At 41.7% G+C, this 23,012-nt stretch overlaps 2 protein-coding genes across 2 annotated transcripts in view; both read right to left on the bottom strand.

Moving 5' to 3' along the window:
• Positions 1-10,864, bottom strand: part of TANGO6 (transport and golgi organization 6 homolog) — a 141,909-nt gene extending 131,045 nt beyond the window's left edge. The window contains exons 1-4 of the mRNA XM_033128876.1: positions 10,654-10,864; positions 4,995-5,635; positions 2,899-3,015; positions 804-945 (exon numbers count right to left, since the gene is read on the bottom strand). Of these exons, the coding sequence (XP_032984767.1) occupies positions 804-945; positions 2,899-3,015; positions 4,995-5,635; positions 10,654-10,864 (1,111 nt within the window). The remainder of the gene's footprint in view (positions 1-803; positions 946-2,898; positions 3,016-4,994; positions 5,636-10,653) is intronic.
• Positions 10,865-12,816: 1,952 nt separating this feature from the next.
• CDH1 (cadherin 1) overlaps positions 12,817-23,012 on the bottom strand; it is a 70,525-nt gene continuing 60,329 nt past the window's right edge. The window contains exons 12-16 of the mRNA XM_033128028.1: positions 20,327-20,551; positions 19,757-19,987; positions 17,765-17,895; positions 16,747-16,890; positions 12,817-15,030 (exon numbers count right to left, since the gene is read on the bottom strand). Of these exons, the coding sequence (XP_032983919.1) occupies positions 14,821-15,030; positions 16,747-16,890; positions 17,765-17,895; positions 19,757-19,987; positions 20,327-20,551 (941 nt within the window). The 3' untranslated portion in view covers positions 12,817-14,820. The remainder of the gene's footprint in view (positions 15,031-16,746; positions 16,891-17,764; positions 17,896-19,756; positions 19,988-20,326; positions 20,552-23,012) is intronic.

The following is a 23,012-nucleotide window of genomic DNA, read 5'->3' as shown; positions in this document are numbered from 1 at the left end:
ATGGTGCTGATAACACCAAGGTTGCTGGTTTAACCTCCACATGGGCCACTGTGAGCTATGCCTTCCTTAAAAAAAAAAAAAAAAAAAAGGAGACAAACAACTGGGGGAAAGTTTGAAAATAAGTTAGTTATAAGTACGAAAAACTAAGTGGACAAAAAAGATAGCGAATAAAAATACTGAATACTGATCTAACCAAAGTGAAGATATGACTATTAAGGAGATGGGAAGTATGCGTGGGAGAATGACAGGGGTTGTGAAAGAGAACAAAATCCTTTTCCACACATGGTGAGAAGTGGATAGATAATGCCTAAAACTGAAAAATTAAGACGGTGCTGTATATGCATGACAGAAATCTAGAGGTAAATAGAAATCTAGAGGAGAAATCCACTAAAAGAGTTGAAAGTAGTTTCTTCTGGGGGTGGGAAATGGAGTAGAATGGTGAAACGACTGCTATTTTTCTCTATAAGCCTTGTAGACCTATTAGACTCTTTCAACTTTCATTTAAAAAATAAAACAAGTAACATAAATGAAAAACTATTACCACGCTTAGCACGATAATTAACTTTTTTCCATTTTCAGTCCTCCACTGAGGACTTAAGAGAATATAATTGCGGAAATAAATCTAAACCTTCATCCCAAAGTGTGCATCTCTAAGGTTTAACTTCCGAGTCTAATCTCCTCAGTCTCCACAAACACACAGTTTACTCTCTATTAGCTTTTAAAGGTAAATGCTGAAGATCAATAATTCACTCTGACTCGAAGGGAAATGGATACAAAACGAACAGAAACATTTTATTTCTTACCACCTGCTCCTTCCAAAATGCCCCGGACTACTGCCTGGACACCACTCGGTCTCATCAACCTTTCAGACAGCAGCTGCCCACACAGACGCCGGAGCCAAGCTGGGGTCCAACACCTAACTTCTCTCTTCATATCTGAGCAGGACTGAAAAGGAAGGGAAAGGGATGGACTGAGTATCAGGGACACAGAGAGGATGTGTAGACATTATTAAAACATATATTATATGCTGAGACAGACTGACAATTAGCAGTATGCTAATTTTGTGTCCCCAAAAATAAAACCTAGCCGGACCATCAGCTCTAATGCATCTTTTGGAGCAAAAATTAATATAAGACCCAGTATTATATTAACATTATATTATATTAAAGATCCAGTATTATATTATGTTATGTTACGTTATGTTATATTATACCTGGTCTTATATTGTATTAAAATTAGACCGGGTCTTATATTAATTTTTGCTCCAAAAGATGCCTTAGAGCTGATGGTCCAGCTAGGTCTTATTTTCGGGGAAACACGGCTATACAGACTTCAAAAGAGCAACATTTTTTTCCTTAAAGAAAGAAAGAAAAAAAACTCTCAAAACAAAAAAGGAAAAGGAAAAAAAACACAAACTCTCTCCTTTCAAAAACCTTCAGCATCACTTTTAAGAAAGTAAAAATACAATGAAACTTCAAGTGAAATATCAAATGAAGCTTCAAACCCAAAAACAGACAAACACATCAGAGAATAACATACAGATTTGGGGAACAGCAGGTTAATGTGACCAAACCCTGAACGTAGTCCTTCCAGTTGAAATCCAGCTTCCAGAGACGATTGCTATAAACATGTGTTCCCAATCAGAAGACAGTTCATAACAGAGAGAGGGCACTCTGGTCCTTGCCCCCCGTGTCTCAGCTACTCTGATTCCTTGTGACACAACAACTTCAAGAAAAAGTTGGATTTCTTCAAGGGCTGGTTTTAGAGAACTCTGTGGAGCCACCACGAACAAAACAGATTTGGTGTCCCTTATTTTGAGTTAAAATGTTAACCATTTTTCTGTCAATCACTGCACTTGATGTGAGCATAAAAACGAGTGACAGAAACATTTAACCCTATCTTATCCTCTGTCTTTGATTTAAGGGGGGGTTGATAATTACCATTTCTTAAGGGGGTTATGATGTACCAGGCATTGTGCTGAGAACCTCCCACATAATCTCAGAAAGGACTTATAAGGAAGGCGCTGTTGTCATCCCCATTTTATGGGGAAGGACACTGAGGGGCAGAAAGGTTTACTAATTCAAAAGTCTACTAAAGATTTACAAGTGCACACTGGGGTTGAATCCCGGTATGCCTAACGCCAGAGCCTCTGCTTTTCACCACGTTCTTATCATTATAGTGCATTTGGTTTGATCTGGCAAACTGTGGACTCATTCAGAGAAGCAGAATGTGAGGCCCAGTGGAGAGGCTGTAGTGACGTCCTAAGCATGAGATGAAAAGGATCAATGAAGAGATATCTTAGTCACCTGCTCCAGCTGGTCCTTGTTTCTGACCTACAGCCCCTCACGCTTTACTCATCTAGATTCAAAACTAAAATGTAGGTACTAAAAGTAAATGGGTAATTCCCACCTACATCCTCAAATTAAGCCATTTCACAGAATTATTTTTAAGGAACAAAAGAAACTATCTTATGCCTATAGAATATATACTATTATGTTTTTCAAACAAAGGCGCTAAGAATAGTTCCAATAATAGCCCTAATTTTAATTTCTTGACTTTAAAAACTCCATTCAAAGAATAAGAGGTCCAAATATTTCTGCCAAAAGAATGTATTGTCAAACAGCCAAATTTTAGTTTAAAAAAAAAAAATCCAGTTTCAGAATGAATAAAATATATTTTAAATAAAAACTGCCGTATTCTTGGGAAAAGCATCCATCATTCCATTAAAAGAAAAATCCTTTTAAAGTATCCTTCGGGTCAGCGTAATTTAGTTTTACAAATGACTTAATGATCTAAAAGATGAAATAAAATTCAACGAGATTATCAACTTTCCCAGAAGATGACAGCACACTGCACCTTATTGTGAATGATTCACCGTGAGCCCCCAGGCCTGAATACCTGCGGTGGTCCTCCCTGGAGGATAAGTAATTCTCGAACTGCTAATGGTTGATACACTTGATCCAAGATGTCTCTCAAAGCCTCCCTAGATAGGGCTCTTTCCTCTTCAGTTAACACCTAAAAGAAACATGTACTTGGCTTTAGCGGAATTACAAAGCAGGCAGGCAACAGCAGGTAATGTTTTACAATACTGTACAAAGACACTTGTGAGGGGAGGAAAAGGCTTCCTCCCCCTCTTGATTTCCTTTCACCTTCCTTCCTGGAGGAAGTTATAATACTGAAACTCTCGTGGCCCTCACTCACGTCTGGACAGGAGACCTACTGACTTACCTTACTGGTGAGTTAGGAATAAATCCTCATTGGCGAGTTTTGGCTCGCACAGCTCAGCCTGTTCCTCATCTTTCTCTTGGGAGTGAGTCCACATTCTGTTCTGCTCTTCTTTGCTGTAGATTTTACAGCAGCATACCCCCTGCCATGGGGCAGAAGGCGCTGTAGTTTTCCAGCACTTCTTAAAACTGGGGAGTAGTAAGTGTGTCTAATTCTGGAATGCACTGTTGGGAAGCCCATTTGTCTCCATCTAGAAGCTATATCCTCCAACTTTGCATTTATGAGTGACAGAGATGACATTTTGATTTTTCATCTCTTACTCTTGTTAACTGCCTTTTAATTCAGTCAGAACTTGGGCAGCAAAGAGGGGTGCTATTTATTGAGGCCCCTGGGACCTCAACAGTACCGACCCCCTTTGGTAACTCAGTAAAACATTCAGGGTCCTGCCCATTACCATTTGACAAATGAAAATACTGGAGTTGCTTAGAACAGCAGCTATAGCTAGGATTTGTCCAGCTTCATAATGTACATCCATCATGCTCCCCCTTCTGTCAGCTTCTTCCCCCGCCTCCCTACTTGGTCCTTTCTGTGTGTCTCTCTTTCTTTTCTCTCTCCTGCCCTAGGACCATGGGGCACTTCTTAGCCCCAGTAATAGTGATAAGACCTGTCAATCCAGACGTCCCTGTCCCAGGGAAGCGCAGGCCGCAGGCACTAATAGAACCATCGAGACCACACCTTGTCGTAAAGAGCACAGTTCTCTCTGCTCCACATAAATAAAGGCACTGGGGGAGTTCAGGATTTTGTGTCACTGCTCGGATGTCAGTGGCTTTGAGGTAAATATCTGTGAGCACAGGCAGGAAAAATAGAAAAGGGAACAAACAGAACAGGAACAAGTTGGAGGGTGGCACAGAAAGGTGTCAGAAAAATGAGCTGGGTGGGCATTGAGATCTGGCTGCAGCGGCTGCACATGAGCTGCACTGACCCTCGATGCATTTAGACAGGCACGGCTTCTTCGGGCCAGGGGCCTTTGCCATCGCTGCTGGCCCTTGCTATGCGATCCTTGGGAGTCTCGTCTCAATACATGTGGGAGCGGTTTGAGGAAAGGACCGAGTCTTATGCTCCTGTCACTTCCATAGCACCTTCAAGTCTAGGGACTCAAATCCTGAAGGACTGCGTGTCAGCAAAACAGCACACACCCCTAACACCTAACAAGAACGAACATTGACTGAGCAACGCGGTGTACCAGCTGCTTTACCTACTTTGTCTCATTTAATCATCACAAGAACTTACTGAAGGAGGTGTGTGTAGTTTAATACTAACATTAATAGCTATTACTTTTTGATGAGTACCACTGGGGATTGGGGTAGGTACTTTATACACATTATCCTTAATCTTCACAACCACCTTCCAAGGCAGGTATTACTATACACATTGTATAAAAAAAAAGAAAGAGATGCTCAAAGAAATAGCCTGCAAATAGCTGTTCCACAAAATTGACAAGAGACAGATGAGATGGACTCGCCAGGAGTGCAAAGGACTATCATCTAATAAATGCAAGTTCTACCCTCTAAAAAGATTCATTTATCTACTGGATATGCTTTGGCATTCAACAGGAATTCTAGACCTTTCCATCAGTCCTATTCCAAAGAACTAAGGATTATCTTTTACAACAATCACAGACATATATACGCAGACTCATATAGACTCAGACACACACACACACACACACACACACACACACACACACACACCCCACTCTATATATTTACCTCTTCCTCGGGTTTTAGTGGCTTTGTCTTGGTTGGGCAGAATCCCAGTTGGCACAAACCTGCTGCAATATCCCCAAAATGGCGAGAGAAAATCAAGCTCCCCAGAGATGCGTGCTGAGCAACAGTTAGGAGGACCCTGCAGCTGGTATACAGTCTCCGGGTGGCATCAGGAGCAGCATCGAGACACACCAGGTCTTGAACAACAGCCCCAAACTCAGTCCTGTATCTCAAAGGGACTCCAACACCAGGCCTGAGATAGGGGCAGACACCCAAGGTGACTACAAACTGCAAAACTGACTGGACAGTCTTCTGCTGTGAGACACTAAGTGTATCTGGGCTCAGGGCAGGAGCAGCTTCTGGAGTCCTAGGGTTGGGCTGACCTGGACTGAAATCAGCTGCAAGCTGGATCATGGTTTCCTTCAAGCACAACAGCAACAGTAAGGCTTGAGAGGTAAAACTCCAGGTGACATCCACAGAATTTTGTGGCCATTCTGCCTTGTTAGCAATTTCATCCCTCAGGAGTTTCAATTTCTTCCAGTAAGGATCCTTCAGAAATTTATCCTCCACAACAGACAGATTAGACTTTAAAGTAGCCAACAAGACATCATGTTTTGTGATCTGTAGTGAACTGGAGCCCGATCCTTTTGAAGAAAAACAAACAAACAGATAATACACATGGAAATCAAACTGTACTTCCCTCTGCAGGACAGCCTTGCCCACTCCAGTTCATCGTCTGAGGCCTGGCTCAGATATCACTGCCTCCGGAAATCCTCCCCTAATTGTGCCAGCCCAGCCTTGGCAGAATTCAAGACCACATCTCCTCCCTTCCCGTAGCACTTTGGGTGTAGTTAGTGTCCCTAACACGTTATACTTCATCTAGTTCTATCCCACTTGTGTTCTGAAGGCAGAGGCCACGTCTTAGGCATCTTAATGGGCTTCATTTGTAGCAAGAACAGAAATTTTAAAAAGCTGAACACTGACCACAGAAGACTCATTCAGTTAAACTGTTCTACTAGGTGCAGCCATTAAATTATATTGAATGTTATTTAATGATATGTTCATTAAACATAGTGTTCTAAAGTGAACAAAGAGTATTTCGTTATTCACTGGCATGAATATCTGGTTCCTTTGGCTAATCCATACCTAAAAAGGAAATGAGTGTTCTCAAAGCTTGTTGCCACCAACCATTAGCTCACTAAACAACCTCTAAGTGACTTCCTGTGACTTTATAAGCTTTTTGAACCCAAACATGGGGCACAATGGAAGTGATTTAAAACAAAAGCTATCAGCTACGATTTTCAAGAGCCCTTAATAAAGTAGTCTTTTCTGCCCTCTACTGGCATTAAAATAAAATCTATTTGAAAATAAAGGCATTTCCTTGATTTAGCAGTTCCCAAAGTGTGGTACTGGGCCTCAGGTTTTGAGGAGTTTCCCAAGATTCTCTCAGGGATCTGCAAGTTCAAAACTTGCAGATTTCCATACTAATACTAAGATATTATTTATCTGCCTTTTATGCTCTCATGAGTGTAGCAAGTATGAAAAGGTCACTGAGTTCAGATTTCATATTGCAATTAACCTTTAAGAAATTACCTTTTATTGAGTCTTAGTACAGTATAAAAGAAGAATATATTATACACAATTTTCTGAAAAGGCGATTGAAATTACCTCCCTTTGCCAACTACATATCCATGTGAGTCTAGATTTTCTTCATCTATTTCAATCAAAACAACCTATCATGATTGAACCGAGAAGCAAATATGGAAATCCAGCTGTCTTCTAATAAGTCAGACATTAAGGAAATTTACAAAAATGTAAAACAATGATACTCTTCCCATTATTTTATGTGGCAAATTATATTTTGCAACATAGTGTCATTATGTCAACATGCAATGGGTATATTAATGTTATTTTTTGAAGGTTGCTCTTAAGGTCTTAATTTCTAATGTAGTAAACATTGATACATATAACCCACATAAAAGCTCTTTTAAGTTCTCAACAATTTTTAAGAGTGTAAGAGTGCTGAAACCAAAAAGTTAGAGATCTGTCTTAAAACAATGTCTTCCAAATTTCAGTCACATAGTGGTGCTTCCACAATTTTTGCCATTTATCTGAGTACCAGAAGTATTTATTATTTAAATTATTTTTAAAAACTTAAATAGAAGCTAATACATTGTTTTAAGTGCTTTATGTATTTAACTCAACCCTCATAACAACTCTTAGGTAGGCAGCATTATTTTTTTCCCCCCAGGGCATATTCAACTTGTGCAGTCTGGCTCCAGAGCCAAGCTCTGATCACTACACTACACTGTTCAGCCTCAAAACGTTTCTCTACATACACCTAAAACCACCCCTATCAATCACACTTCGGGAAATGCTGCCCTCAGAAACAGCATTATCTGTTCTTCCCAATCACCAAGTTATATGTCTGCTTTGTGACATTTAAAAGCAGACTTCACAACTTATATGGTCTGTCATGCAGGGTGCCATGCGGGGTCTCAGCTCCCGCTCCCCACATAAGAACGCAGGATATGGTGAGGCCAAAAAGGAACACCCACGGAGCCATAGATAGGGGAGTCATACCACTATAGTCTCACTGGCAGCTGGGCTGGAGACACAGGAAGCAGGAGCCACACAATCCGCAACGTGCCGTCCACTTCTGTCTGGAATCCAACCTCACTTGCTAGCTGCAATCCGCCGTGCTAACTGTAGTCCGCTCTTGCTAGCTCAGCCACCATCTTCTTGCTAGCCCCCATTTTTCTGCTAGCGTAGCCACAGCAGTTATATTAGTGGCCAATGGCTCACTGGTTACAGCTGACGGCCAACTAGCCACAGCTGATGGCCATCCAATCACAGTTGATGGCCATTCACTACTTGAGCCAGGGCCTTTCCAAGTGAGGCCAAGAGCCTGGAAACTGCACTCCTGGCTCTGTCCCCACATGGTCCTTCGTATTAAGGTCAAAGTGCTTCGTATCAAGGTCAAAGTGCAAAGCAAATGGCATGCAAGAAAAAATGTGACACAGCTGCATTATTTACAAATTATGGGCATTTTCAGGCCCTTCTCCCCCAAGGAATTCAAATTTGCCAAGAGTTCAATGAATCTATATTTAGTATGAGAAGTTCTTTTTTTAGGAAAACTATTACTGAGACAGCCTCCATTTTTTACAAACAAAATCACTAAAACTGACAAACCCGTTGAAAAATTCTGCTTATACAATGAAGGTGAAGATGTTATTCATATTTGTCCCTCTCATGCAGGGTGTCATGCGGGGTCTCTGGTCCCGCTCCCCACATAAGAACACAGGAGATAGTGAGGCCAAAAAGGAACACCCACGGAGCCATAGATAGGGGAGTCACTATATTCTCACTGGTGGCTGGGTTGGAGACACAGGAAGCAGGAGCCACACGATCCGCAACCTGCCATCTGCTTCCCTGCCAACCGACCCCACTTGCTAACTGCAATCTGCCTCCCTGCAATCCGCAATCCACAATCCGCGCTTGCTAGCTTAGCCACGGCAGTTATATCAGTGGCTAATGGCTAACCGGTAACAACTGACGGCCAACTAGTCACAGCTGATGGCCATCTACTACCCGAGCCAGCACCTTTCCACATGAGGCTGAGAGCCTGGAAACTGCTCTCTGGGACTCTGTCCCCACAGTCCCATAATTGAGAACAAAAATGGAAGGCAGGGGAAGAGAAAACGCTTAATGTAGCAGAACTTTTGGTAGCTCAAAAGTGAAAGACTATTGGTATCTTCCTTCCTTTCTAAGTAATTCCCACCTAGACTCAATTCTTCCTCCTCCTGTGACCTTCCACAGCCTCACTCCTGGATAACTCCTTAATCCAACTGCTGTCTGTACCATCCATTCACCTCTAGTATTACACCGCCATGGTGAATACCTTTTGGTCTATATGTATAGTACCGTCTCCCCAGACAGACAAGATGCTTTAGAGCACAGATTGTTTCATATTTTTGTATCTCGAACGACACTCAGGATAGAATACTATATATAGTTAACTCTCAATAAATACTTCCTCAAAGATAGTCAATTTAAAAACATTTAAAAAAAAGTTTAATCCAGCTAGATGTAATTTTAACCAGTACTTTCATCCTGTTTCCTCAACACCCTCTGTCCATCAGAGATATCTGAATACTCATGATGCACAGGTATTTTTTAATTCCCTCAGCAGCTTATACGATAAAACAGCAGGCAGATTCACAAATATATAAGACTATATGTGTAAAATAATATCATTTTACCAACTATTTAAATCATTCTTTCTCAAATAGGAATGCTTGAATTCTCCTAAGTCAAATGAGTTCACGTATGTAATTCCAGCACATACTCTTCCAGATTTAGAGGTGTTCTATAAATGAAGTATTTGTGCTTTGTGATAATTACTTCCAGATTTTTTCCTTATTTAACCTTGTTCTCAAGTCATGTTCTAGATGCAGTTGTTAGACAAGTAATCTCTCAAGTGGCAAGTTAAAACTCTATTTTGCAGTTTAATTCTTAGTTGGGGCAAAATAGTATCGTTGTCATACTACAGTGGGAGGCTCCTGAGTTCAAATCCTAGCTCTGCCACTTACTAGACTGACATTAGGCAATTTCCAAGGTCTGAGCCTTGTTTCCATCATCTGCAAAATGGAACAATGTTGAGGATTAAATGATATATACGTAAACAGCATACTATAGGGATTGGTATTTCGTAAGTAGTCAATTACTATTATTAATAACTTTTCACTCCCCTCAGGTATGGTGTAATGTTTGTGGGAGTTTTTGCAGATTGCAGGGGTATCTCAAAATTTGAGACTTGGGACATTGTCTCACGACGCTTCATGTACTTAACCTTGCTCACTCTAAACCCCTTCCCCCAAAATATACACTCCAATTGTGTCCTTTCTCAAAGCTCCAGATAACATCAGAGGCTCCTTACTAATTTGTTTTGGTCTGAGAAGGGGGTTCGGTAGACCTCGAATCTCTAGGTGCACGTCCTGTCCCTAATTTGACCACGTGATCTTGGGCGGGTTACTTAATCTCTTTAGTGAGCCCCAGCTGTGAAAGCAGAGTATCAGGCTAAACCACTCCCAAGGTCCCTTCAGATTCTAAATTGGGAAGATCTTGTCAAGTCACCATGAAAGATTAAAATGTGACTGTAAATCCTTCCCATAGACTGTAAATCCCTACTCTCCTCAAACCCAGCTAATGCCACCGCTTCCTTTTTCTGGACTCCTTGGCGTTTTATACAAATCACGGGGGTCCACATTAGACCCTGCACCCTCGGGAAGGTGGGACCCCACTTAATACGTTCAGGGCGCCTACAGTCTCTGAAGCTCCTTCCGCAGCCCCTGCCTTAGAGGACTGCAGTTAAGACTAAATGAAAACATGTACCCAAGGCGCTTAACACAGTGCCTGACAGCAGATAAGCGCACAACAGACGCTACTTAGTATCAATATTCAACGGATCCCATCCCTCCTGGAACCTGTTTCCTCAAGAGTAGTAAGAGGCTGGACAAGGACCAAAGCCCCCAGGGGCGGGGCGCCCCGGGGTCCCGGGGAGGGCCTGAGGGGCGCACTGTGTGGGAGCCAGGGCAGCCCTGGAAGACTGGGTGCCCTGAGAGTCCCGGGTGCAGACCGGCGCCAACGTTCGTCCTCTCACCTCCCGGGCTAAGCAGCAGTTTCAACGCCTCCAAAATCCGCTCCAGACCGCAAGTTTCCAGAGCTCCGCAGTCCGCGGCCTGTTGGGGGACCGCCATGACTGGAGTAAACCGCGCCACTTGCCACCCGTTCAGGCTCCTCAGCGGCCCGGGGCCGCCGCCATGTTGAACGTGGCAGGCGGTGCACGGCGCTGGGGGCGGGGCCAGCGTCATGAGGCGGGGCTGACTCAGTTGGGAGCGCTCGTTCTACAGAAAAAAGTATTTTCTCGAACCCTCTTCACTCCCCAGGAAAAACCCCCGCAGCTAACACAGCCTTCCTACATGCACAACTAATTGTTACATAAAGAAGGAAACTAGAAGTAGTTTATCATGAAATAATATACATTTCAGTATGAAAATATTCGTGTACTGAAACACTGGCAGACATACAAAGCGCAGACAGAAATTTGGTCCACCCAGACCTAACCAGGCTAATGGCATCCAATAGTTATCAATGGCTGTTTTACAGAAACAGAATTCCCAGTAAAGACCCCAGCAAGTTAAGGGTTCTTATCTTCTAAAGCCACACGTGATAACTGGAGTGGTTGCATGCCATTTTGCACAGTTGAAAATTCTTAAATTAACCCTACCGGTCTGAAAAACCTTAGTCTCTGTGATAAACCCCCACCACCCACTCCACAAAGAGTGGTCACTGAAACTTGTTTTCATTTATCTTCAAGGAAAGGTTTTCTCTATATTACCACTCCCTTTAGCATCAATCAAATCCTTTTCAGAGAGGAATTTTTCCTCTGCCTTCTTAGGTTCTGAATACGGGGGTTTGTGAATTAAACAAAGGACAGATTAGCAAGAGAAGACATTTTTATTCACATCTTAGAGTTCAGAGAAAAATGTGACTCAAAGAGGTGGTCAGGATTTGGGGGTTATATACTATCTTAATAGGGACAGGGGAGGGAGAGAAAGGGCACTTATGGGAAACCAAATGACTTTGAGGAAAGATAAATGAGCCCTTAGCATAGATGGGAGATACAGTTTTGTGACAATATCTATTTAGGGGATTTCTTTTCCCAGTGGTGCCAACTTCTAGTCTCTGGTGATAGCAGTCAATCTTCCCCATCTCCAGTCCCCTCCCCAGACCAGTTCATCATCCCTGCAAACAGATGCAGCTTCACAGAACACCCTTTGGATCACATAGTTCTCCCGCTCAAAACACTTTAATGGTTCTATCTGACCCACTAAATCCAGTCCAAAATGGAATGCGTGGCTTTTTCTCTCCTAACATCCTGCTTTTTGCTTAAATGTTTCCCTCTACCCAAAACTCCCTTGCTGTGCCTCTTATTTAATAATCAAAATAAAAGCTGACATTTAACAGAGCACTACCCTAAGCCAGGCAGGCACTCTTCTAAATATATACATATCAACTCGTCTAGTGCCCACATTGACCCTATGATGTGGATAGTTATCCTCCTTTTGTAGATAAGGAAACTGAAGTAGGGAAAGGTTAGGTAACTTGTCTAAGCTCACAGCTGGAAAGAACTAGGATTTGAACTCAGGCAGCATGGCTCCGTTGTCTTGCCAGTACCTACAGAACCAGCAAGAGGGAAGCAGAGATGCAGTTCTCCAGGACTCCCATTGGCTAGGCTCCCGGCTCGGTGTAACTACCTTCTCTGTAGTCTTTTTCAGAAGTTACATTTCCCTGACAGTACAGCCCCATGCATATGGTGGGTACTTCATAAACAGTTTAATTTTATTCTCTATATAACCATTATCTTTCTTTGTCCTCATTCTATTTTTCCCTTTTATCATGGTAAAGTAGACATCAAATTTACCATTTTTAAGCATACAATTTAGTGGCAGTAATTACCTTCAGTGTTATGCAACCATTTTACACTCCCATGTCAGACTTCTTTCTTTTTATTGAGGTAAAATATGCATAACAAAATCGACCATTTTAACCATTTTGAAGTAAACAATTGAGTGGTATTAAGTACATTCGCAATACTAGACAACAAACACCACTATCCATCTTCATCATCCAGAACTTCATCATCCCAAACTGAAATTCTGTACCCATTAAACATTAACTCCCCATTCCCCCCCTCAAGCCCTAGGAACCTCTACTCTACTTTCTATCATATAAATTTGACTATTCCAGGTACATTTAAATGGAATCATTTGTCGTTTTGTTTGGCTTATTTCACTTGACGTCATGTTTTCAAGGTTCATCGTGTTGCGGTATGTGTCAGGATTTCTCTCCTTTTTAAGGCTAAAGAACATTTCATGGTATGCATATATTACATTTTCCTTAATCTCATTCATGAATGGACCTTTGGTTATTCCCACTTTTTGGCTATTAAGAATAATGCTGCAGTGAATATGGGTGCAGTCATTGTAAACATTTTGCCATATTTGCTTTTGTGCTGTTGATAGATGCCACATGGATAGACATTTTTCAAATAAAGTGACCTTGTAAATCCAGTTTCTCCCCACTCTGCCCACAACAGAATGACACAAATTTCTGGAGAAGTCATTTGAACATGCAGCTTCTTTCTCCATATTTAAACCGAGCTCATCTACCGTTTGTCTTGCCTGGAATTGTGGTGTAATCAAATAAAACAAGTTTGACAGTGGTTTAACAAAATCGTTTAATAAAATTTATAAAAATGAGTATTTAAGAATAATTTTTTCAGCTTGAATTGTTTTCCTTTTCCACCCCCAAAGAAAATACAAAATTAACAGCACCCACACACATATACACTCAAAACTACAATGATAGTCTCTAAACAGAGCTACATTAGGTAGGCTTTAAATTGCTGAAAAATCAAGACAATTCCAAGACGTGATTGCAGGGATGATTTTTTTCCTTCAAAAAACAGTTGACAAGACAGTAAAGCAATTTCGCTAAAACTTCTTTTGGTTGTCAGAAGTTTCTTGACGGTCACATTTCAACTAAAAGGAGATCCAAATCAAGGTTCTCCTTATCCCTATCCTCCCCTGCTCCTAAGAAAAAAATTGGACTTTCTAACAGTCTCAGTTTTCTATGACACTTGGAATTTGGGGCAAATGTGTTCAGATCAGCCAGTACTTTCTGTAGCCATCAACAAAAGTAGGCCCGTGGGGATTGTGGGCTTCAGATACAAACCATGGTCTAAAGGTCCTGGTAGGAAACACGTGTTGAGATTCTTCCAATCTTCCAGAATTGTCAGGGCTAGAGGCAGAACCGCTTCAACCATTCTCAGCCTCAGTTTGCTAAATTACCAGGCTCAGGGACAATTTCTCCTGCCATCTCCAAGCCCACTTTTCATGCTCCCCCTCTGCTATAACAAGCCACCTTCTCTCTTTGGCTGCAACACTTCAGGCACTATTCTGAGTCTCGAAATGTATCACTCTTAGTTTTAGTGATAAATAAACATTAAAAGGTAAGTGGCACCTGAAAGCTCCCCCTTTTCTGGTCAAGGCTCCTGTTTAGAACCAAAGTACCCCATAATGACATTCATATAACAAAGATTCTTACTCAGAACAAGTATATGGATAGATGCCCATTTCAAGTTACATGCTGAGGAGATGAAAAAAGAAAACCGTTAAAGGTCTAAAGAGTACACAATAACTAGTCAAGCTATGGCCCTTTTATCCTAAAAGGGCCCAGTAATTTCTGAATCAGTGGACTCCTGTCTGGGGCAATGTAAATTCAGGAGCAAGAGTGGACATTGGAACATGGGACACCAGTGCAGTGATAAGAATTTTTTTAAAAAAGCACACAAATTAAAAATAAATTTTATACATATATATACAAAACAACAGAACAGGTGACCCCTCCCCTTCCTTATAAAAATGAGACAAAGCCCTTAAGAAAATATGCAAGTTTCAAGTTCTGAGGCTGAAAGTATTCTTTTGAAATATCATAATTTGGGTGTCTTTTGGACATCATCACATGTAAAGAGTGATGAAAGAAAAGATTCAAGGAATAAGTCAAAAATCTTTCTAACTCATACAGATTAGATCTATAAAGTGGAAATTATAGCTATCCTAACTGCATCACTGATCACAGTCTCTCTTCCTCAGAAATTCATCTTAAGTGAAAGGAGCTGCAAAACCACCAGAAGAATTATTCCGACATTTCCCATCACAAGTACAGGGACCCATGTCTCTCCCCATCATCTGTCTCGCGTCCCCTAGTCATCCTCGCCACCTCCATACATATCTGCCAACTTCTTGAAGCGATTGCCCCATTCATTCAGGTAGTCATAGTCCTGGTCTTGGTCTGACTCCGAGGAGTTCAGGGAGCTCAGACTAGCAGCTTCGGAACCACTTCCTTCATAATCAAACACAAGCAGAGAGTCGTAAGGAGGAGCAGTGGGATCACTATCGGCCGCCTTCAAGTTCTAAAGAAGAAGGAAGACAACAGGATTTTTCCATGAAAAGAATCTCTGCACACCTGTCACCTTAGGCAAGAGGCCTTCCATTGGCGCCTCAAGCAAAGTGGACCGCATGTCAATGCAAACATCCTATAGAACACTAGGAGCAATTAAGACTAAGAGGTAAATTGATACAAACTGCCAAGGAAGATACACATGATATGTTAAGGAAAGTTACGAGAAAATATGCAGAATAGCTTCCCTCTAAACTAAAGAGGTAAAATATATAAGCAGCGGAGATAGAAGCACCAAACAATTTGGATGGGCAGAGGCTAAAAATAATGAGGACAGCCATACCAGTCCATACAGCTATGCATTTCAGCCTGGACAGGTCTGAAAGGATGAATGCCACGTAGTTAACAGTTAACTCTGGTGAGTAGGGTCAGGGGAACTGAGAAATAACTTGCATTTTTGGTTTTTTCTTTATATATATTTTCATAACGTATAAAACATATTATTTTTGTAATTTTAAAAAAAAGCTACGATCAGATGTGATAACATGCAGATGAACGTGAATGGAGGAAAGGACTTCAATGCAGATGTATCTATAAGGGATGGTTAAAACTGGCCCTTCCTGTTTCTAGTATTATCTAAGATCTAGAATGAATATGGCTTGTTACTTCCAACACTGCTGTGCTTTGTATATACAGTCCTTTGTTGACAGTAACTCCTCCCAAGGGAAGCTAACACAAAGCCAGCCCCTACCATGAAGACTTGCTGTGGGCCACTGGACCATCAGACAAGCAAGCCCTGAAAACCATTCCAGTAACTGAGCAAGTGATCAGGTAACATAGTTTAAGGAAATAGATCGTGATGGACTGTTATCTTACTTTCTTACACGGTTCTTTGCTCATTCCCACCCTCATTTCTTCTTCATCTTACCCTAAACTAATTTAACACTTTATTTCCCACCTTCCCTTGCAGATGGGGATAATCTTGTGACAGTTCTGGCCATTAACATATAGAATGAAATCCCTTGTTTCAAAGCAGTTTGCTAGAAGAAAGATTTTTTTTTTTTTTTTTTTCCCTCTGCCCTGCCCTTCCTATTTCTTTCTGACTGGAATACAGACCCAAGGCCTGGAAGTGTGGCAGCCAGCTTGGGCTCATAAGACAACAAGCATGAGAACAAAGATCTACGTGCTTGGATCATGTAGCAGGAAGACACAAAAGGCTGAGGTTCCAGCCTCGACTGCGTACCCTAGCCTTCTACTTGCAAGAGGTAAATCTACTTCTATCTGTTTAAGCTTCTGGCATTTATAGCTGAATGCATTTCTGACCTTTACAATATGGACGCTATTTTTCTGGCCCTCATCGTAGACTTGTGATACACATTTAATCTTACATCCCAACCAGCTGTGGCAGGCAGGGGGAAAGAGACCCATTAGAGAAGTCAAACTGGATCTACTTTGAACCTCTTGAGTTTCATTTCTAGGTCTATTAAATCCTTTCAAGCAATTCTTGGTTTTACCATACAGACTTTGCATATAAGACCAATTCAAATGCTACTAGTTCTGAAATTCTGATGAGACAACAAATTAAAAAAAAAAAAATGGGGCTCAGGGATCCTGCAAAGTGAAAATATGGTAAAGGAAAGAATCTAGATTCTTTCTGACTTTCGACACAACTGCTCCTTTCTAAGTTTAGAGATGAGTTGCTCCTTGGCTTTTGACTTTATTTACTTACTTCATCGATAAAGTTTCCAATTTCATCAGGATTGGCAGGGCGGGGCCGATACTGGGGCACACTCATGAGGGTTGGTGCCACGTCATTGCGAGTCACTTCAGGCCGAGCGTCCAGGCCCCTGTGCAACTGGCTCAAGTCAAAATCCTTTGGAGGAAAAGGTACAGGTATAGCAAAGAGTGAAACGGGGTTTCGATTTGGTTCACAGATCATGGTATTGGAGAATGCCTTAACTGCCAACTGTATATTTACAAGCAAGTGCCAGTGTAATCTGAAATGATAGCTTCCAGCTTGAGAGTCTTCAAAACAGCACTGGAAGGAAATACTGCATAAAAGGATTGTGAGGAACACTTGTGGGTATACAAATGTAGACTGTTGTACCTTACCAACTTTTCAGAGGGTGTGATTATTAGATTACTACTCAGCAAATATTCACTCCTTTCCCATCTTCTCAGGATTCTGTGATGGGTCCTATGCTTCCCTTTCTAAATACACAGACTTTCAAAACTTCTCTGGAAAACTCCATGGTAAGTCAAGTTAAGACCATCTCCAAATCAGGAAAAATAAAGAAGGCCTAAATATGTAACATCTACAAAAAGCAAAAACAGTTTAGCAGAGCTAAAATAACTCAAGGGAACCAAAATATTTAAACAGATCCACTGCTCTATGTCAAAGATAATTTGAATGAAGTTCATGTCCTTTGACTAGCGATAAGGAGAGTTAGCTCTGGAGTCAGACCAGCTGGTTCTCGTGCTTCCTAGCTGTGTGACTTTGGGCAAGTTGCTTAACTGCTCTGTGCCTCTGTTCAGTCATCTGAGTGCAGAACAGTAAGCAATCAATAAATGTCAGCAGTGTTGTACTGAGGATGGTGGCCAATAGTAACGCTGATGGTCTTGGGTAAGGCTTTAAAAAGATAATAGACAAAGTGACACAGCTATTTCAAAAGTCTGCCTTCTAACCATTACTTCTTCCAAATAAAGAGATTGCCATGAAGCTTTTTACTACAGTTTTTCAAACCCACCTGGTCCTCTTCGCCCCCTCCTTCTTCATCGTAGTAATAAACGTTGTCCCGGGTGTCATCTTCCGGGGGCAGTAAGGGCTCTTTGACCACCCGTTTTCTCCGAATAAACAGCAGAAGCAGCAGAATCAGGACTGGAGAGGGGAAGAGACGGCGGTGAGAGCCACAGGTCAAGAAAGCCATGAGCAGGTATCACAGGGCACCACTGCCTTGCATACCAGACAGATGGCTGTTAGACAAGACACATGGTTATGAAAGTAACATACGCAGTACCACACAGTGGACGATTCCATATGAATTCACATCTAATTCATGCCTTGATCTCAAACCAATCAGTCATTTCCCAAAATCTGAGGGACCATGTTCCAGGCAGTGGAAATGGTACGGGCAGGAGCATGCCGGGACCTCTCTAGAGCATTCTTTAGAAGTATAACTTCTATGTTTGCCCATAAGGAATAAGAAGCTGGAAATCTGAATCCTGGCACTGCTTCTGTTTTAAATGTTGTTCCACATTGGAATATGCCGAAAAGTCATTTTCGGCCCCTGTGTTTAATGAAATATACCCATAGCAAATTTAGGTAATGGTATTACTAAAAAGTCACTATGTTAAGCATAACTACAATCTTTAATATTTCCCTTAGAATGAAAGTACTAGTACTAGACAGTAACCACTGTCCCCAAAGCAGACTAGCCCATTCAAATAGAATTTGATGAGGAAGTAAGTGGGCCGAAGTAAGTAAGTGGGAAGTAAGTAGGGCATGTGTTATACCACCCCTAAGACAGGAAGGTGAACTAACCTAATCCCAAATCTTGGAGGAACAAAGTTCTAGAAAACTCACTGAATTCTAAACAACGCTTGTCTTCCTTCTGAATTTTAAGAGGACACAGACAGCAGAGGGCAGGAGCAAACGGGATGTACTGTAAGCATTTCCTGAAGGTAAAAAGATAACCCCTCCTTGAACCTGTCGAAGCAACAGCAGCAGAATCAATAGCACCTGTGCCGAGTCTAAATTGAAAGCCCAGAGTTGGTCTCACTGCTCCCTCAAAGAACTTTCTACGACTCCAGCCAGGTTGGTTTCCTCACTGCTCTACAGTGCAATCCAGCCTTTCTCCCTCTGTGCTCTCACGAGTGTGGGAACCCTCACAAATGCCCCTCTGCCTACCTGGATTCCACCAGCCTAGGATTCCCCAACCATCCTACATCTTTCACCAAACCTTTCTTGAGACTCAATTAATAACCCTCTCTTCTGACTGCGAAGGCATTTATGGTCTAGATCACTTTTATTATACATTATTTTTGAAGGCTTTCTAATGGATTTGCCATTGCCAGGTTTTAGAAACCATAGCAGCTTCTGTGCCAACCATAGGTGGGCTCGGGTGATGACAATTGTAAGGACTATGGCAGAAACCGCCAAATTCTCCCCACTGTCATTTTCCCCCGTCGTTGTTTCAGTTGATACTCACTGTTCACCCCACACTCCACCCCTACCCTCTGCCAAGACTTAATCAGGCACATGGTCACCCAGTTAGGGTGGGAACTTCCAGGTGAGGCTGTGTTTGGCCAGTGGGGTGTGAGTGAAGGTGGTATGTGCCTTCCACTTCCTCTATCACCCCTCCTCCAGGAAGGAGTGTGGAGGTGGGGGTGGGGTGGTGAGCTGGCTGACTTTGACCACGCTGATGGGGACAGCACCCCAAGGCCTTGCTGCCCTAAGCTGATCCAAGGACCTGCAACATCCCGCTGGGAGCTGGTTAGAAATTTGGAATCTGAGGCCGCACCCCTGATGTACAGGATCAAAATTCTCATGTTAAAAAGAGGCCCAGGTGATTTGTATATACTTGAGCTTGAGAAGCACCATCTTGAAGGACTGAAAGAATTTAATGGAACGTGTTGTGTTGCCTTTCAGTCTTGGACCACTTACCTCTGAAATGTTCAGTAAGAGATAAACCACCCCCATGTTAGAACTCAAACGCTGAAACACTTGCAACTATACTTACTTAGCAAAGCAAGGATGCCTCCAAGAATCCCCAGAATGGCAGGGACCTGCAATCCGGCTTCGGCATAAGCCACAGTCCTCTTACAGCTGTTGACGGCCCCTTCACAGTCACACACAAAGATGTCCAAGGTGGTCACCTGGTCTTTGTTCTGGTTATCTGCGAGCTTGAGATTTATTTTGTAGTCACCCAACTCTAAGGTTTTCCTTGGCTTCAAAGTGATAGATTCATGTTCTAGAAGAAGCAACAAAAGTAGATGATGGGACCAGAGGGAAAAACAGGTTTTTTTTGTAGAATAAGATTATTAAGGAACCAAAGACATTCCAAAGCTGAGTAAGGAGAACAGAGGTGTTTGGGTTACAGATTATTGGGCAGTATGTTACAGAGTCAGGTAGAAGAAAAGGGACCTCTGGTGGAATGCCTCAAATGTAAAGGGGACAAGGGAACAAGAATCCAATGAAAGGGGTGTCATCTGGAAATTGAGAAGAGAATTTCAAAAGAGAGGGCAGAGGCCGGGGCCAGGAAAGCACGAGGATCAGAGCATAGTTTCGGAAATAAGACTCAAATTCCCACCTGCGTCATTGTACTCAATGGTCCAGTTGACACTTGCCCCGTGTGTTAGCTCTGCTGTGAAGGGAGATGTGTTGGGGGGAAGGTCTGGATCAAAGATGTTGATGATATGAGGCTGTGGATTCCTCTGGCAGAAGTCCATGCTTCGAGGTTCTGGTACGGGGGCGTTGTCATTCACATCGGAGAGGACCAGGAGAAGCGTTCCTGTTCCCGTAGCAAGTGGAGAACCTAAGAGAAAAGACGTAGGAACTACCACAGCTTAGGAACATTGATGAATCCCTGCTGCCTCCCATCAGACTGAAACCAAAGCCTGTCCTGGTGCCTATCCGCCAATCCCAGGGCATCTGCACTCCTGGTTGGGCAAGTCTCTAACAGGCGTATTCCCCATTTTCATAATAATTGTTCAAGTTACTCTTCACACCAAGGGTACCCTCCTTCCTCTTCTTCACTTATCTTTATTCATCCATTAAATTTTCGCCACTCCAAGAAGTCCTCATTACCCCCCACCAGTTCTCCCTTTTCTGAACTTCTGTGGCTTTAAGGTCATTATCAAAGGGTTAAGCCTTGATTAAGTTGCTTGCTGCAAGTTGCTTTTCAAAATAGATTTGGAAGTTCATACACACTTTTGTTTGCATTTCTTTTACATCCTGATGCAGCACCTAGCATATGTATGGTAGCAGAAAATGTAGGTACTCAAGGAATCTTCGTTATCATCAATATTAGTATATGATAGGGGGGGAAAAAACCCAGAGGACTATATCGCAAACCTGTAAATAGTTATACCTGGGTGGCAAGCCTGTAGCGATATTTTTTTTTGCCTTTTTTTCCCACATGGTTAAACAAAAAAGGCATAAAATTTACCATCTTTTTAAGTGTACAGTTCAATAGTGTTAGGATATTCATATTGTTGTGAAACAGCTCTCCAGAACCTTTTCACCTTGCAAAACTGAAACTCTACATCCATGAAACAATTCCCCATTTCCCCCTTCCGTTCTTGGTGACCACCATTCTACTTTCCATGAATTTGACTACTTTCATACCTCATGTTAGTGGAATCATACAGTATTTTTCTTTTTGTGACTGGCTTATTTCAATTAGTATAACATCCTCACTGTTTGTTCATGTCGTAACATGTGACAGGATTTCCTTCCTTTTTAAGGCTGGAATAATATTCCATTGTGTGTATATACCACATTTTTTTTATCTAGTATTCATCCGTGGATGAATTTTTTACCTTATCATGTAAATTTTCTTGTTTTAACAATGAGCAGGGGTCATTTAAATTTTTTTTAAGAGATTTTCTGATGAAACTTCATTCTCTTTTAAGACCTACGTCAGGGAGTACTGAGTCATGCACAAAGTAGCCCTTGAAGGAATTGTTCATAACAACCACACCTTAGCCATTATTAGGTGAGAGGGCAGCAAACTAAGGCCTTCTGGACAAATCAGGGTCACAGCTATACTCATTCCTTCATAGATTGTCTATAGCTGCTTCTAGACTACAATGGCAACAGAGACTATATGGCCTACAGAGGCGAAAATATTTATTCCCTGGCCCTTTACAGAAAGTTTATCAACGTTGGCTGGGTATTATTTCCTCAGTTTATCTCAGGCCAGGCTAGGGAATTCCATGCAGCCGGAGATAGCTGGCCAGTGTGGAACGGCAGCTGAAGCAATGGGTTAGCTTTCCCTTTACACAAAAGCATCATAGAGCCCCATCATGGCCTTACTTGCCTTGTCCTCTGCTTTCCAGATTGTCAAGTCTGGAATTACTACCTCGGGAGGTTGGGGAATGAGAAACAGAAAGCGAATTTAATCACAAGAAGTTAGCAGGTTTCTTTAGCAGTACCGTGTTTCCCCAAAAATTAGACCTAGCCGGACAATCAGCTCTAATGTGTCTTTTGGAGCAAAACTTAATATAAGACCCGATCTTATTTTACTATAATATAAGACCGGGTCTTATATGATATAATGTCATATAAGACCGGGTATAATATAGTATAATATAATACTGGGTCTTATACTAATTTTTGCTCCAAAAGATGCATTAGAGCTGATTGTCCAGCTATGTCTTATTTTCGGGGAAACATGGTAATTCTGCTTCTGAATATCTATCCAAGGGAAATAGTTGCACATAGAAGCATGTATACAAGGATGTTTCTTATCACTCACATAAATAATGAAGAACTAAAAATACCCCAGAGGTCTTGTAATTGTCAGTGATTAAATTATGTGATATCCAGAAAACATCATTTTACTGAAAAGTGGTACAGGCATACCTCATTTTATTGCGCTTCACTTTATTGAGCTTCACAGATGTTGCATTTTTTACAAATTGAGGGCAAGCCCCTCCACCAGCAAAATGATTACAAGTCACTTTATTGCAGTGGTCTAGAACTGAATCCACAATATCTCCAAGGTATGCCTGCAGATCTATTATGTGCCATGGTAGATCTGTGTGTCTTAAAGACATATAACCAAGTAAAAAATAATTGTTTTAACTTAAAACAACATGTATAAGATACATGTTTTTAATAAAAACAAAAATAGGCTATAAACCAGATAGTGGTTTTAAAATAAACTATATTTCTACATGCACATAAATGTATTCAAATACACAGAAATAGTCTGGAAGGAGCCAAACTTCACTAAGAACGAGGACAATGACAATAATAAAAATAATGACAAT

Source organism: Rhinolophus ferrumequinum, chromosome 15 (assembly GCF_004115265.2).
Source record: "Rhinolophus ferrumequinum isolate MPI-CBG mRhiFer1 chromosome 15, mRhiFer1_v1.p, whole genome shotgun sequence".
NCBI lineage: Eukaryota > Metazoa > Chordata > Mammalia > Chiroptera > Rhinolophidae > Rhinolophus > Rhinolophus ferrumequinum.
Note: the sequence above shows the minus strand (reverse complement) of the source record. Positions and strands in the feature narration are given on the sequence as shown.